This window comes from Malaclemys terrapin, chromosome 1 (genome assembly GCF_027887155.1).
Source record: "Malaclemys terrapin pileata isolate rMalTer1 chromosome 1, rMalTer1.hap1, whole genome shotgun sequence".
In the NCBI taxonomy this organism is placed as follows: Eukaryota; Metazoa; Chordata; order Testudines; family Emydidae; genus Malaclemys; species Malaclemys terrapin.
This window is the reverse complement of record NC_071505.1, coordinates 234,996,775-235,009,954: the sequence shown is the minus strand read 5'-3', so window position 1 is coordinate 235,009,954 and position 13,180 is coordinate 234,996,775. Positions and strand designations below refer to the sequence as shown.

The 13,180-nt window shown below is 43.7% G+C and overlaps 1 protein-coding gene across 1 annotated transcript; it reads left to right on the top strand.

The window, feature by feature from the left end:
• Positions 1 to 2,389: 2,389 nt before the first annotated feature.
• Positions 2,390 to 11,623, top strand: LOC128830663 (lysozyme G-like). Its single transcript, XM_054016531.1, has 6 exons — positions 2,390 to 2,472; positions 2,832 to 2,924; positions 3,809 to 3,910; positions 5,333 to 5,529; positions 10,321 to 10,459; positions 11,381 to 11,623. The coding sequence occupies exons 2-6, from the start codon at positions 2,882 to 2,884 to the stop codon at positions 11,512 to 11,514; spliced, it is 615 nt and encodes a 204-aa protein (XP_053872506.1). The 5' UTR covers positions 2,390 to 2,472; positions 2,832 to 2,881; the 3' UTR covers positions 11,515 to 11,623.
• The last annotated feature ends 1,557 nt before the right edge of the window (positions 11,624 to 13,180 follow it).

Below are 13,180 nucleotides of genomic sequence, written 5' to 3'. Positions count from 1 at the left end.
AGGAGACTTCTTCATTCCTTCCAAGCATGTTGCCTCACCAAACCTGCTTTATGGTTAAGGGGAGAAAGAGAAGTAGAGAAGATACAGCCATACACTTGTCCCTTTCCGTCCATGGGCATTGATGGAATGAAGCCTCCTTCAACTTCTAAGGGCTTATGTAAAGAAGGCTGAGGGCAGTGAAAATGGGGCACACATGGCATGAAGGGAAGAAGAGAATGTGGGGGCCAATACAGACCCTGGCATGAAGAGGGAGTTTGCAAGGAGTCCCTAAAACAGAGAGAGATGGGAGGGTGCATATGTAGTGATCTAGTGAGTGTGTACTACAGGACCACCTCTGTGCCCAATAAGTAGAGGATATGTGTTGTAACAGTCACCAGGTCCAGTGTTGGTTCTTTAGCTCAAGCTGTGGTAGTTTACGCTTTTAGCTCTTGAAGTTCCCAGTTCAGCCCCTGGTGTGTCAGCCAGGAAGGCAGCCATCTCACACCCAGCTTGTGGGGCAAACGGAGGAATTCAAGGAGCCTCTGGTATGTGCAATGAGCTTAGACAACAGCAGCAATGAAGTGCGCCATCCTCTAATGATTAGTTGCCCCTGCCTGGGAGGAGAAATGCTTTTTGTTTGTTTGTTGCCACAGTCTCGCCTGAGAGGATCTGTGACACCACAACAAGATTGGGCAATACATTCCTGGGGAGAGGATGAACGCTTGATCTTTGCTTTGGATTTTGTTACAGACTGTAGGGAGAGAAAGCTAATGAAAAGTAGAACCCATAGGAAGGGGAATTTGTTTCTTTCGAAATCTGAATCTTGCCACATAGTGGAACTGAAGTTATACCAGGGCCGGCTCCAGGGTTTTGGCCGCCCCAAGCAGCCCCCCCCCAAAAAAATAAATAAAAACAATAAAAAAGCCGCGATCGCAATCTGCGGCGGCAATTCGGCGGGAGGTCCTTCACTCCGAAGCGGAGTGAGGGACTGTCCGCCGAATTGCCGCCGAATACCTGGACGTGCCACCCCTCTCCAGAGCGGCCACTCCAAGCACCTACTTGATAAGCTGGTGCCTGGAGCCAGCCCTGGGTTATACCTTCCCACAGACCAACTCTCATAATGAAAGACGCTGGTTTGTTTTAATTATAAACTTGAAACACGAATCACATCTGATATGGTTGTTTTGTATAAAGAGGGAAGGAACCTTCTAGTGTATATAAAGCTCTTCAAAACAACCATCTTCTAGGAGAAAAGAAACTGAAGACAGGTGAATGAAATATCAAGCTATTCATAGTGGAACTAGTCCCAATTCTGCTCATTAGTAAAATCCTATGGGTGGTAATGGAAGGGCAATTCCTTACTCATTGAATTCAATGAAAGCTCTGCTTGAGAAAAAACTTCAAAATTTGCCCTTTAGTGGTTATTACTGTGTCTCTGCTGTACAGTGACTTCAAGATACGAGACATCTGCTTATTATTCAGATTACTTTAGAAAAAACTAGAATCATAGAGCAGCTACAAGGGGGGTTGAGGTTATAATCCCGTGCCCTGCTCAAATAAATAATGAATTTAGTAAACATCTGCACAGAGTGTGTAGGGTACCTTGGCATAGAATAAAAGTACATATATAGCAGCAGTAGGTCATACTAAACACTATTAATAATATGAAGTCCAGATCAAATATTACTAGGGTTTGTATTTGGAAATAAGCTATTAAGATAGTCCATGAAAGACAAAATATGAATGTCAACAAAACTGCATTATTACAGCTTGATTCTGAATTTATTCTCTTGCCTGTCTTCTACAGTGTATCTCAGTGTTTGCATATTCAGTAAAGAACAATGCCCCGTCATTTAAAAAATGGTTTCTTTGTACTCTAGCCCATAGGGCTAGCTTATCTTTATTATATTCACTGCCTTGCTTTTATTATATCCTGCTTTCATTATATTCAGCTGTAACGCAAGAAACCTACAAGCCTGGATCCTGTAAGACATTTAGCTGAAGTGAGTTAACATAAGTATAGTCAAGCGTAACAGGCTGCAACCTTTGGCACAGATAAATGGCCTAACGGTTACCTTTAGATTTTGGGAACTAAGGAGAGGTTGCTCAATGGTAGAGTTAGAATTTACCAGTAAATGCTACCACAAGGAACATAGAAATAATAACCACAAATCCACTTCAGGAAGGGGTGACGGGTAGGATGGCAGTTACATGGCTCAATATGTTAACCTATGGAATAAGTACACTTCAGTATTATGTGGGTGAAAAGGCTAAATTTGGGCATGGAGGACTGAGCATGAGCAGGTGATGCTCAGGCCCTATAACAGGGCAGCCACCATGTGGCTGAGAGTTTTTTCTGGGCTTCTTCTGTCACTTTCTGCTTTCTACCACTTGACCCTTCAGCTCATTGGGAACTTGGTCCATCGGACACTGTGGCATGCTAGAGACAGTGCCGGTCTTTTGTCTCTTACCACCAGGTCCTTAAGGAACGATGTGAGTATGCACTTCTAAGGGCTTATGTAAAGAATGATACCACAGATAGCCCCAATACTTTATTATCTCTATCTTTTCATGTGATTGGGATCTTTTCTGGCTTTGTTCCTTATTCTAATAAAGGTATCAAAGGCTTTACTTGGTCCTCAGTGTGAGTGTCCCTGCCATCTACCCTGAGGCTCCCCGCAAGATATCAAACTCCATAGTTTTAGTTCTGTAGCCTGATTCTGGGGAAAAGAACCTTATTGCAGTCAGATCAATTGGCCATCATTACAATCATTATTAACCTCTAAAAGGGTCAGACAACAGTATTTCTTCACAGTAGCATTGTACATTTAGATACTTTCATTTCTTTGCAGACTTCGATTTATTTTCCGACTCTCTTGGGTGCTTGAGAAGAACTGTCCCCATGCTACTAACGCTGATGATTCTGGGCCTTGCTGCCCTCATTGGTGAGTTTAGGGTCTATTTCTATTTCACTTAGCTCACTGCCAAAGCAAGAATGTAAAAATATATTTGTGGGGATGGGGTGTGTGATAGGTTTTACCTCTTTGGCATCCCCTGGGGATGAGGGGAGCACCTCTCTCATCCTGGACATCCTTCTCTGGACAGCAGCTTGACTGTAGCCTTGGCTGCAGACTTGGGGTACAGCCCTCTAGCTATGCCTCTTTGGGACTCTGCTCCCTTTTGGCATGTGGGGTTAAAGTAGTACAAAGGAAAAAAGCAAAATACCTCCATGGCCAACCAAAGGAGTAAGGACCAGTTCCCCACAGTCTCATGTAGGGTAAAGGCCAATAGACCTCGGGAGGAAGGGTTGGGCTTCTTATCCCTTGTGTGTCTAAACAACTGAGGATGAGTCTCAGGACTCCAAAAATAAAAGCTGGTCCTGCCTTTTCTCAGGGGACTCAGGCAGCTGCTGTATGTGGAAGAATGAGTTTGGTTTTTGGTTCAAAAGCAACGAGATAAACTATTTCAGACTAATTTGGCTCTTAGGATCAAGGATGACTCTTGCAAGAAGTGGCAATAGGGTGGTCTCAGTGAGGGGCACCTGATATAGAGGACAAGAGGTTTTCATGTGTTGCCTCTTTTAGAGCCAAATTAAAATATAGATCCATTTTCACAGGACTTTCCTTCACAGAGGCAGTGACTTCTGGCTAGCAAGTCCTCCTGTCCAAGAGAAATAATAATAAAAAAAAAATATCCCTCCCAAAAAAACCTATGAAACGGAACCCATCTGAGAGTGGAGCTGAGTCTGGCTCATGACTTTGAATTCTTCTAGCTTTACTTATGTTCACAAAAGGTTCTTAATGTAAAATCTCTCCATTTAATTGGTTAGGTACTTCTGAGAGTCAGACTGGATGCTATGGTGTCATAAAGAAGGTTGATACCACTGGGGCTTCCTGTAGAACTGCAAAAGCAGAACGCTTACCCTACTGTGGTGAGTATAACTCTGCCGTTTTGTTGCTGTATTTCATTACACAGAGTCATCACAATGATCCATAGAACTTTACACCTTCAAAGGACTTTACAAGCATGAATTGATTAAACCTCATAACATTCCTATTGGCTAAATACTGATTATTTCCTCACTTCTACTATTATTTTCCTCCTATTATGTCCTCATTTCACAGATAAGGAAACTAAGACAGAAAGGAGGACTTAATAAAATTTTGGTGTAACTCCATTGGCTTCAATGCAGTTATACTACAAATGATTTTGGCCCAGAAGGGTGACAGCCAATTTTTTCACAAGTGGCTTCTGATTTTTTTTAGGTGCCCAACTTCAGACATTTAGGGTCTGATTTCCAGAAGTGCTCACACAATCACCTCTAATTAAAGGTTTCAGAGTAACAGCCGTGTTAGTCTGTATCCGCAAAAAGAAGAACAGGAGTACTTGTGGCACCTTAGAGACTAACAAATTTATTACAGCCCACTTATGCATCCGAAGAAGTGGGCTGTAGTCCACGAAAGCTTATGCTCTAATAAATTTGTTAGTCTCTAAGGTGCCACAAGTACTCCTGTACCTCTAATTAAAGTTACCAGGATCTGTGAGTACTCCGAACACTCAAAAAATAGACCCCAGTCTGTTTGGAACACCCAAACTGAACAGTCACTTATTAAAATTTGGTCCAACTGAATCTCTCAAGGCTGCTCAGCAAGTCAATGGCAAAGCTGGGATTAGTACTTAGGAATTCCTGACTCCCAGACTCTAGTTTAGTACTCACTATTTTATACCAGCTATAGGCACATCAGATCAACATCAACGTCGAAGGAGCTTCTTATTCTTTTACTCTACAAACAAAATTGGACTTAATGCCTCCCATGTTGAGTAGGATTGAGAGTCCCTCCTAATGTAGCATAGAACGATGCTGAGACTCCAAAAGAAACTGAGAGGAAAATGCAACTATTGGGAACTATCTCAAATTACAGCTTCCCATTCCCATTAAGTCTTCCGCGACTGTCCCTAAGAATCCCACCATTTTGAATCCCCCTCTCAACTTCAAATATTACAGTCCTGTCGTTCTGGCCATAGAGGGGTAGATGTGACTCCTCTTAGCTCCTGTCAACATCACTTCTGCATAATCTAGAGAGTGACAGGTTGCAGCTGATTTCTCTTCAGAGTCTGAGCACTCTCCCCCTCCTCCTCCTCAGCAAGCCCATTCACCTTCATCCTGGGGCCTAAGAACTAAATCCAGATTTTACACATTATTTCAAGGCACTTTTTTTTTTTTTGCCTTGACACGTTGTTAAAATTCATACTGCAAAATTCACAATGCACATGACTCTGCTCTGTGCTTAGGAAATCTCTTGTTGATATTAAAATTATTAGGAAAGCATCTCTACTTTTCCACTTACTACAGGAGTTCGTGCTTCAACAACGATTGCACTGAGAGACTTGCGTGCTATGAACAATTATAAAACCATCATTAAGAGCGCTGGAAGAAAAAAATGTGTGGATCCAGCTGTGATTGCTGGTATCATCTCTCGAGAGTCGCATGCTGGAAAGGCCCTAAAGGATGGCTGGGGTGACGGTGGAAATGGATTTGGTTTGATGCAGGTCAGTAATTATCAATAAACTAAGACTAAGTGTATAGCAGACTGTTTGGCAGGGAGCCAACTGCATTTCTCAATAGTGCAGCTGAGGCTGAAATTTCTAGTTGGCACACCACTAGAAAACGAACTATTGCCGAGGCAGCAGCGCATGGCACTGGCATATGTCAGACCTGGCAGTACAGAGGCTGCTTCTTATGCTGCAGTTTGAACATCAGTTAACTCCACTGGTTTAATTGAAGTCCCCAATAAAGACCCAATGTCTGGTGGGGTTAGTGCACCCTCCAGTCCACTACTGCTCTGAGTTGTCTGGCTTGATAGCATCAGACTGTTTGGAACAGCTTGTCCAGCCTGTTCAGTGGGTCTGTACAAAGTATCTGCCCTTATTCTTGATCTTTTCTTATTCCATATAAAGTGCAACAACATCCTCTGTATTCCTGCTAGGGTTTTAGCTGGGATGATCACAGAAAGATTTTGAAACAAGAAAGATATCCTTAGCAAAATGTTCATTTTGAGTGTGGCTGTTCTTCCCAACCCAGAAATTGCAGACGTCCCCCAGCATTTCACATCTTTTTTCATTTGCTGAAGTAATGGCTTGACATTTACATCATAGAGCGCTTATGGGTTATTTGATATTTGAATTCCTAGGTATCTTATAGAATTTATTGCCCATTTGTACCCAAATGTTTTCTGAAGGAATGATTTATCAGAGTCTGGCAAATTTACAGCTAGTAAATTTCAGATTTGGCATAATTTACTGTAAATCCAGATGTTTTCCCAAAGTCATAGATTTCTTTAGAAACTAAGTATAGGGAAATCTTTGGTTTAGAAAAAATTAACCTTACATTGACTGCATACACCACTTGTTTCTGATGGGTTCCTGCAAGTTCTATTCCTGTGATAGATTCACTGATCCTTTCCCTTTGTGCAAAAAGCTCCCTGGCCAGTGCAAAAAATAAAGGAGACAATGGACATCCCCGCCTAGTCCCTCTGTGTAATTCAAATGGGGGAGAATTATCCCCATTAACACACAGAGCTGCTTTCGGGCTGGCGTAAAGAGCCGTTATCTGATTAAGGAACTGGGAACCAATTTCCACACAGGATAGGACTTGCAACATTCTAGTCTGTCGAAAGCTTTCTCTGTGTCAAGTGAGCTTTTGCTGATCTGGCATTATGGATGATTCCAAGGACTCTCGGAATATTGCCTGACATTTGTCAGGTGCTAACCAATCCACTTTGATCTGGATTTATATAAGATGAGAACATGGACTGCAATAGGCTAGCTAGTATTTTTGCTACAATAGTTATGCCATGATTCGGTAGTGATGAAGGCCTGCATACAGTCAGGTCTTTTCCAACTTTAGAGAGAACAACAGCAATAGCTTCTTTCATAGGTTGTGTAAGTTCTTTCCCTAACAGAATAGTGTTGGAGGTTTCTCTCAAAGGACCCATTAATACCTCCTTAAATTCCTTATAAAACTCAGCTGGAAAGCCATCAGCTCCTGGAGTTTAACTGCTTTTCGTATTTTCTATTGCCTCTAGATTTCTTCTTCTGTTATTTCTTTATCGAAGGTTTCTTTGTCAATTTAAAAAGAACGAGGAGTACTTGTGGCACCTTAGAGACTAACAAATTTATTTGAGCACAAGCTTTTGTGGGCTAACGCTCACTTCATCAGATGCATGCAGTGGAAAATACAGTAGGAAGATAGATAGATAGATAGATAGATAGATAGATAGATAGATAGATAGATATACAGAGAACATGAAAAAATGGGTGTTGCCATACCATCTCTAATGAGACTAATCAAATAAGGTGGGCTATTATCAGGAGACAAAAAACTTTTGTAGTGATAATCGGGATGGTCCATTTCAACCAGTTGACAAGAAGGCGTGAGTAACAGTAGGGGGGAAATTAGCAGGGCCGGCTCTAGGCACCAGCAAAACAAGCTGGTGCTTGGGGCGGCACATTTTTAGGGGCAGCATGGCCGGCGCCAGAATGCCGCCCCTAAAAATGTGCCCCGGCCGCCCTAGCTCACCTCCGCTGCTGCCGCTCGCGCGCCACGGCGCGTGAAACAACTGATTCACGCGCCGCTGCTCCCCCTCCCTCCCAGGCTCTCAAACCTGGGAGGGAGGGGGAGATCCCGAGCGGCCGTGGCGCGCGAAACAGCTGATTCGCGCGCCGCTGCTCACCCTCCCTCCCAGGTTTGAGAGCCTGGGAGGGAGGGGGAAACTCTGAGTGGCCGCGGCGCGCGCGACTTTTAGGTCTGTAATAGAGTGACCAGGAAAGTTGAAGTGTTCTCCGACTGGTTTTTGAATGTTATAATTCTTGACGTCTGATTTGTGTCCATTTATTCTTTTGCATAGAGACTGTCCGGTTTGGCCAATGTACATGGCAGAGAGGCATTGCTGGCACATGATGGCATATATCACATTGGTAGATGTGCAGGTGAACGAGCCTCTGATAGTCCCTTTGGCAAGCCTGATACTTCCAGATATTTCTGAATAACTTCAGAGCTTGGAGTATCTGAGGTATACAGGTTTTTAGAATAAGAAGCAAAAGTAGCACATATTTCATTAGTGTGTAACTCTCTTCTGCTGATTATATTTAATGGAGGAATAATATGTTGCTCTTGAATCCCTTTAAGCCAGGGGTTTTCAAACATTGTCACAGGAGACTCCCTAAGCAAAGAAAAGAATTGGGTGCCTCCCCACAATCTGGGTTTTTTCATAGTTAAATCTTTCTGCTGATAGTGCTAAAATTTAACTGTAAAATCTCTGTGTCTATTACTATTAGTCCCAGATTGGGGGAAGCAGTGCCCTACGTGCTCTCTCCACTTTCATCTCTTCCAAAGAGCTCAGATTTCACAACTGCGCAATTAAAGTTTTTACATGCAGGATTGGGTTTCCTCCTTCAGCATTTTCACACACCCTCTTAATTCTGATGTTCCTTCATGCTTTGTTTTCTATATCACCTCTCTCTCTGTTCCATCAGTGCCATGTGGCTCTGCAGCTCTGTCTCTCTCTCTCACATGCTTCTCTTAGGCCAGTCTCTAGGACAGTGACTTGATCTTCCAAGGTAGTAACTTCCTTCTTTACTGCTAGAAGCTTGGTTGTCGGATCATCTCTCATGGCATTAATCTGAGAGATCAACTCCCAAATGTCCACCTTGGTGGCCATTTGATTTTCTTCAGCCCTTGGCATTTCTTCCTGATTTGGCTGCCAGGTGCTCATTTGGAGTCTGAGAGGTTTCTCCACCTTGTGAGCCAGAAACTAGGGTTACCATACGTCCGGATTTTCCCGGACATGTCCAGCTTTTTGGGCCTCAAATCCCCGTCTGGGAGGAAATCCCAAAAAGCCGGACATGTCCAGGAAAATAGGGAGGGAGGGACCGGCGGTGCTCGGCCGGGGGCCGGAGCCGCCGGGGCCGGAGCCGGCAGTGCGGGGGCGGGAGTGCTCAGCCGGGGGCCAGGCCGGGGCCAGCGGTGCTTGGCTGGGGGCCAGGGCTGGGCCGGCGGTGCGGGGCCGGAGTCACCGGGGCCGGAACTGGCGGTGCTCAGCCGGGTGCCGGGCCGGCGGTGCTCAGCCGGGGGCCGGCGCCCTGGGGGCCGGGGCCCCAGGGCTCGAGCCAAGCCGGGCAGGAGACGCCGTGGCCAGAGCCTCTTGGCCTGGGCTGGCCGGCCGCCAGAGGGAGCCACTTGGCTGGGGGGGGCTGGACTGGGCCGCGCCTCCTCGCACCCCTCCCCCCCCCAGCTTGCCTACTGCTTCAGGCTTCCCATGAATCAAATGTTCATGGGAAGCAGGGGAGGGGGAGCGGCAGGGGGGGCGAAGTGTCCAGGGGAGGGGGCAGAATTGGGGCGGGGCCGGGAAGGAGTGGGGCTGGGGCAGGGGGCAGAGTTGGGGCGGGGCCGGGGCCCGTGCCCGTGGAGTGTCCTTTTTTTGGACACTTAAAATATGGTAACCCTACAGAAACACTCTTACTGAGGTATTCTTTTAAATTTTCAGGGTGAATCCACCTTCTGCAATGCTATGCTCCATATTTTGGGTGGCGTTTAGGAGGTCTAGGGGTTGATGGAGGTAGATTACTTTGCTATCCCCTTAGAGTTCAGACTTCAGGTAGCCATTTTAGTCCACCCCCCTGCTGGTCTCCAAAAATTCAAGTTCTTAGCCGCTGCAGCTGCTCGGGGAAAAGCCTCAGGCCAAGAGACTAGGTGAAAACTGGCGGGCCCACAATGACAAGATGGACTTTATACACAATGTAATGCCACATAGACCTGAGTGACAACTATAGATATTCAAAATATTCACCTAACACCTTAAAGCACAGCCTGCTTCTGCCAAGCCTGTCAGTGATAATCCAACAGTCACTTAAGTGTGCTGGGAGTTTTCTTTTTGAACTTTTGTAGTACTTTGCATACTAGTGGTGTACTGTAGAGGACTAAAACTTTTAAGGATGAGACATAGAGCTTTGCCCTTATAGTAGAAGCTTCTTGGAGTGGGAAGAGTGGGACAGATTTACTGCAGCACCAGACATTGCAGTAGTGCTCACCAAATAATATCATTAATAACTACAACTTGAGATGGAAAAGAAGCATTTTAAGATAAACCCCTTTTCATAAGCACAGTCCAATGTACAATACCTCAGTGTTTGCGCTGGGACTACAGCAAGAAGTGCAGTGAAGATGAAAAACATTAATTTCTCAAACACAGATTAAGACAAAGTCATGTAGAGTATGCTGAGAGGGAAGAACAGCATAAACACCATCTTTTTGAGAAGTAATGTTCTCTCTGGTTCTTCTAGGTTGATAAACGCTACCATAAATTGGTTGGACGATGGAATAGTGAGGCACATGTCCTTCAGGGGACAGGCATCCTTGTTAATATGATTAAGGGAATCCGGAAAAAGTTCCCCAGATGGACAAAGGAACAACAACTGAAAGGTACTGTATAGACGGCATTCAGTCCAGGAGCTAAGGGAAACTGTAGGACAAAAATCATGTTAAAAGTTTCTTATGTTACTGATATTTTTAAATGCTTAATATTCTAAGTATCATAATTTTTAACCATTGGTGCTGTTTGTCTACTTTTGATTTCCCGTAGTTTGGGCAATGAAACTAGATTAGTCAGTTTCAGTATTTTGTCCCATTCTTTAGCACAATGTTGTGTGCTGGGTTTCCAACACTACATGGGGAATATTTATAAATCCCCCCTCCCCATCTAGTTTATATTGACATTTGGGCCTCTACTACTTCACCATGAGTGAAATCCTGGTGCCTTTGAAGTCAATGAGAATTTTTCAGCATCTTTGAACGAGTCCAAGAGTTCACCTTATATCTTTACAGTTGTGTGGGTGGGAAGTGCATTTTTAGGAGCTAGACAGATCTTCAGGGGACTGCAAAATTATGCAGTACAACATGGAGCAGAGATTCAGAAAGGGGAGAAGAATGGAGTGCAAGGTCATGTTTTAATTTTCTCCCATGCAGTTTTTTGCAGGACTGAACGAAAAGTAACATGGTAATTGGGTCTTATATTTTATTAAGAACAGGCCTGGTTCAAAGATTGGGGGCTTCTATTTGAATGTGGTTAGCCAAATGCATACTGAAGGTTCGCCAACCTACTGACATTTGTTCATGTCAAAACCCAAAAGCCCTCTGATTGTGTTTGGATTCAGGAATTTATGCAAACTGTTCACACAGCCTCCTTTTATTCAGTTACACTGTAATAAAGTAATTCATTCACTACCAAATGTCTTTATTTAATTTTTTTAACACACTAGAAAAAAAACAAGACGGGTCTGGCTGGATTTGTTGTTTATTTTTTCTTTTAAGTCTGTTTTTAAAAATGTCCCTTTTTTGTTTCAGGAGGGATTTCTGCCTACAATGCAGGACTAAGAAATGTCCAGTCCTATGATAAAATGGATATTGGCACAACCGGCAATGACTATGCCAATGATGTCGTTGCACGAGCCAAGTATTATAAGAGAAACGGATACTGAATTTGGGAGTTCTCTCCTTTTCAAATACAATGTGGCTCTTACAATAATTAGTGAGGTGTTCAGAAGAGACACTGCATATCTGGGAAATTAGAAGCTGGAACCTGCAAAACCTTACTGATGTAAATATACCCATTGTCTGCAGTGGGAAGACTTGCTTAAATAAGGATTTGCAGTCTCAGGTACCAGATTTTTAAATTCTGTAATCAATAAAACATTGGTCATATCAAAAGAAATAGTTATGAGAGTATTAATAAGATCCTACCCCATCTAATTATTTCTCTGAGTTATTAAAGCTGCTCAGTCTAGCTATTGTTAATCACCTGCCTTCCAAATTTCAAACAACATACGCCTATTTCAATATCTGCTGCTGTCTTAAAAATAAAAGGGGAAAGTAATCTCTTGGGGGGAAGGAAGCCTGTATTTTCAATCTTTTTGTGATGTCGTTTGACAATTTATTTTTCATTGCAGCTGAACATGTTCCTGTAAACAGATAGTATGTGGGGATTTTATCTGTATATATATTAATTTTGCATAGAAATGCCTAGAGACTGGGATAGATGCTTTTAATCAAATGGAAATTGAATAAGAATATTATTAGCAAGTGAAGGAAGATTCAAAGACTCATTTCTTCAGTTGCAAAGTTAACAAAGGTTGAATAATGACAACAATACATTTAAAAGCAGATAAGTAAACTTAAAAGCATCTGGCACTGGCCCCTGTCGGAAGACAGGATACTGGGCTAGATGGACTATTGGTCTGGTCCAGTATGGCTCTTCTTATGTTCACAATAACAATAAACTCAGCAGGCTCAACATGAACATTTCCTACCTAACCTCGAGAATTGGACCCAGGAACTCAGGTGGATTTCAGAGAAGTGAAATCTAGGAGATCAGTACTGGGCCTGTCAAAATTGGGTGTTTTTGTGTGCCTTCAAGAAGGTAGCAGCCACAACAAGATGGATTGAATCCTCTTGGACTGCTCACATGGCCCCATTCCTTTCAGGAAAAGCTCAGTCATCCTACCACCTTTGTCTGATGAGCAGGTGCAGTCCTACACAAATGGGAGAATAGGCCATTCTAGGTAGACTGGGGCTGACCCCAGAAACACACTGCCTCTGGATTAGGGTAAAGTGTTTCCCTGGGAGAATACACCCTAGTTTGGTGGCACTATGGCTATGATACATGGCAACATAATTGGTTGCAGCCCGACATAAATTCATTGGATAAGGCAGTGGACCTTATAGTCCTGGAATAATTTCTAAGGGTCTTGCCTGATGGAGTCCAAAGCTGGGTCCAGAGGTTTCAGTCGACTTCTACCAATGAAGCTGTAACAAGAACATAGGCCTGTATGGAATTCGGTGATGCCAAATCGCCCAAACAAGGGGTTAGATGAAGGGGACCATACTGAGGTAAACAAGATGACAGAGAATTCCAACCCTGTGGCAGCAAAGGGGACACAAGGAGAGAGAAATTATTGGACAGTTCTATATCTAGGAACCCGCAGGAAGTATTGATGCCTCAGGCACCCAGGAGATAAGCGAACTAGGTTATATATTTTCTATGTGGCCAACTGGGTCATATAAGAAAGGACTGCCCCCTCATGGAGTGCAGCTATTTGTCCTGCTACTACAGTCAAGTGTGTGGCTTAAGACACACTCCACTTTATC

Coding starts and splice junctions, on each gene's coding strand:
- LOC128830663 (XM_054016531.1), top strand. CDS start 2,882: ATGCTACTAACGCTGATGATTCTGGGCCTTGCTGCCCTCATTG. Junction 3,911..5,332: donor AGAACGCTTACCCTACTGTG/GTGAGTATAACT, acceptor CACTTACTACAG/GAGTTCGTGCTTCAACAACG. Junction 10,460..11,380: donor AAAGGAACAACAACTGAAAG/GTACTGTATAGA, acceptor TTTTTGTTTCAG/GAGGGATTTCTGCCTACAAT.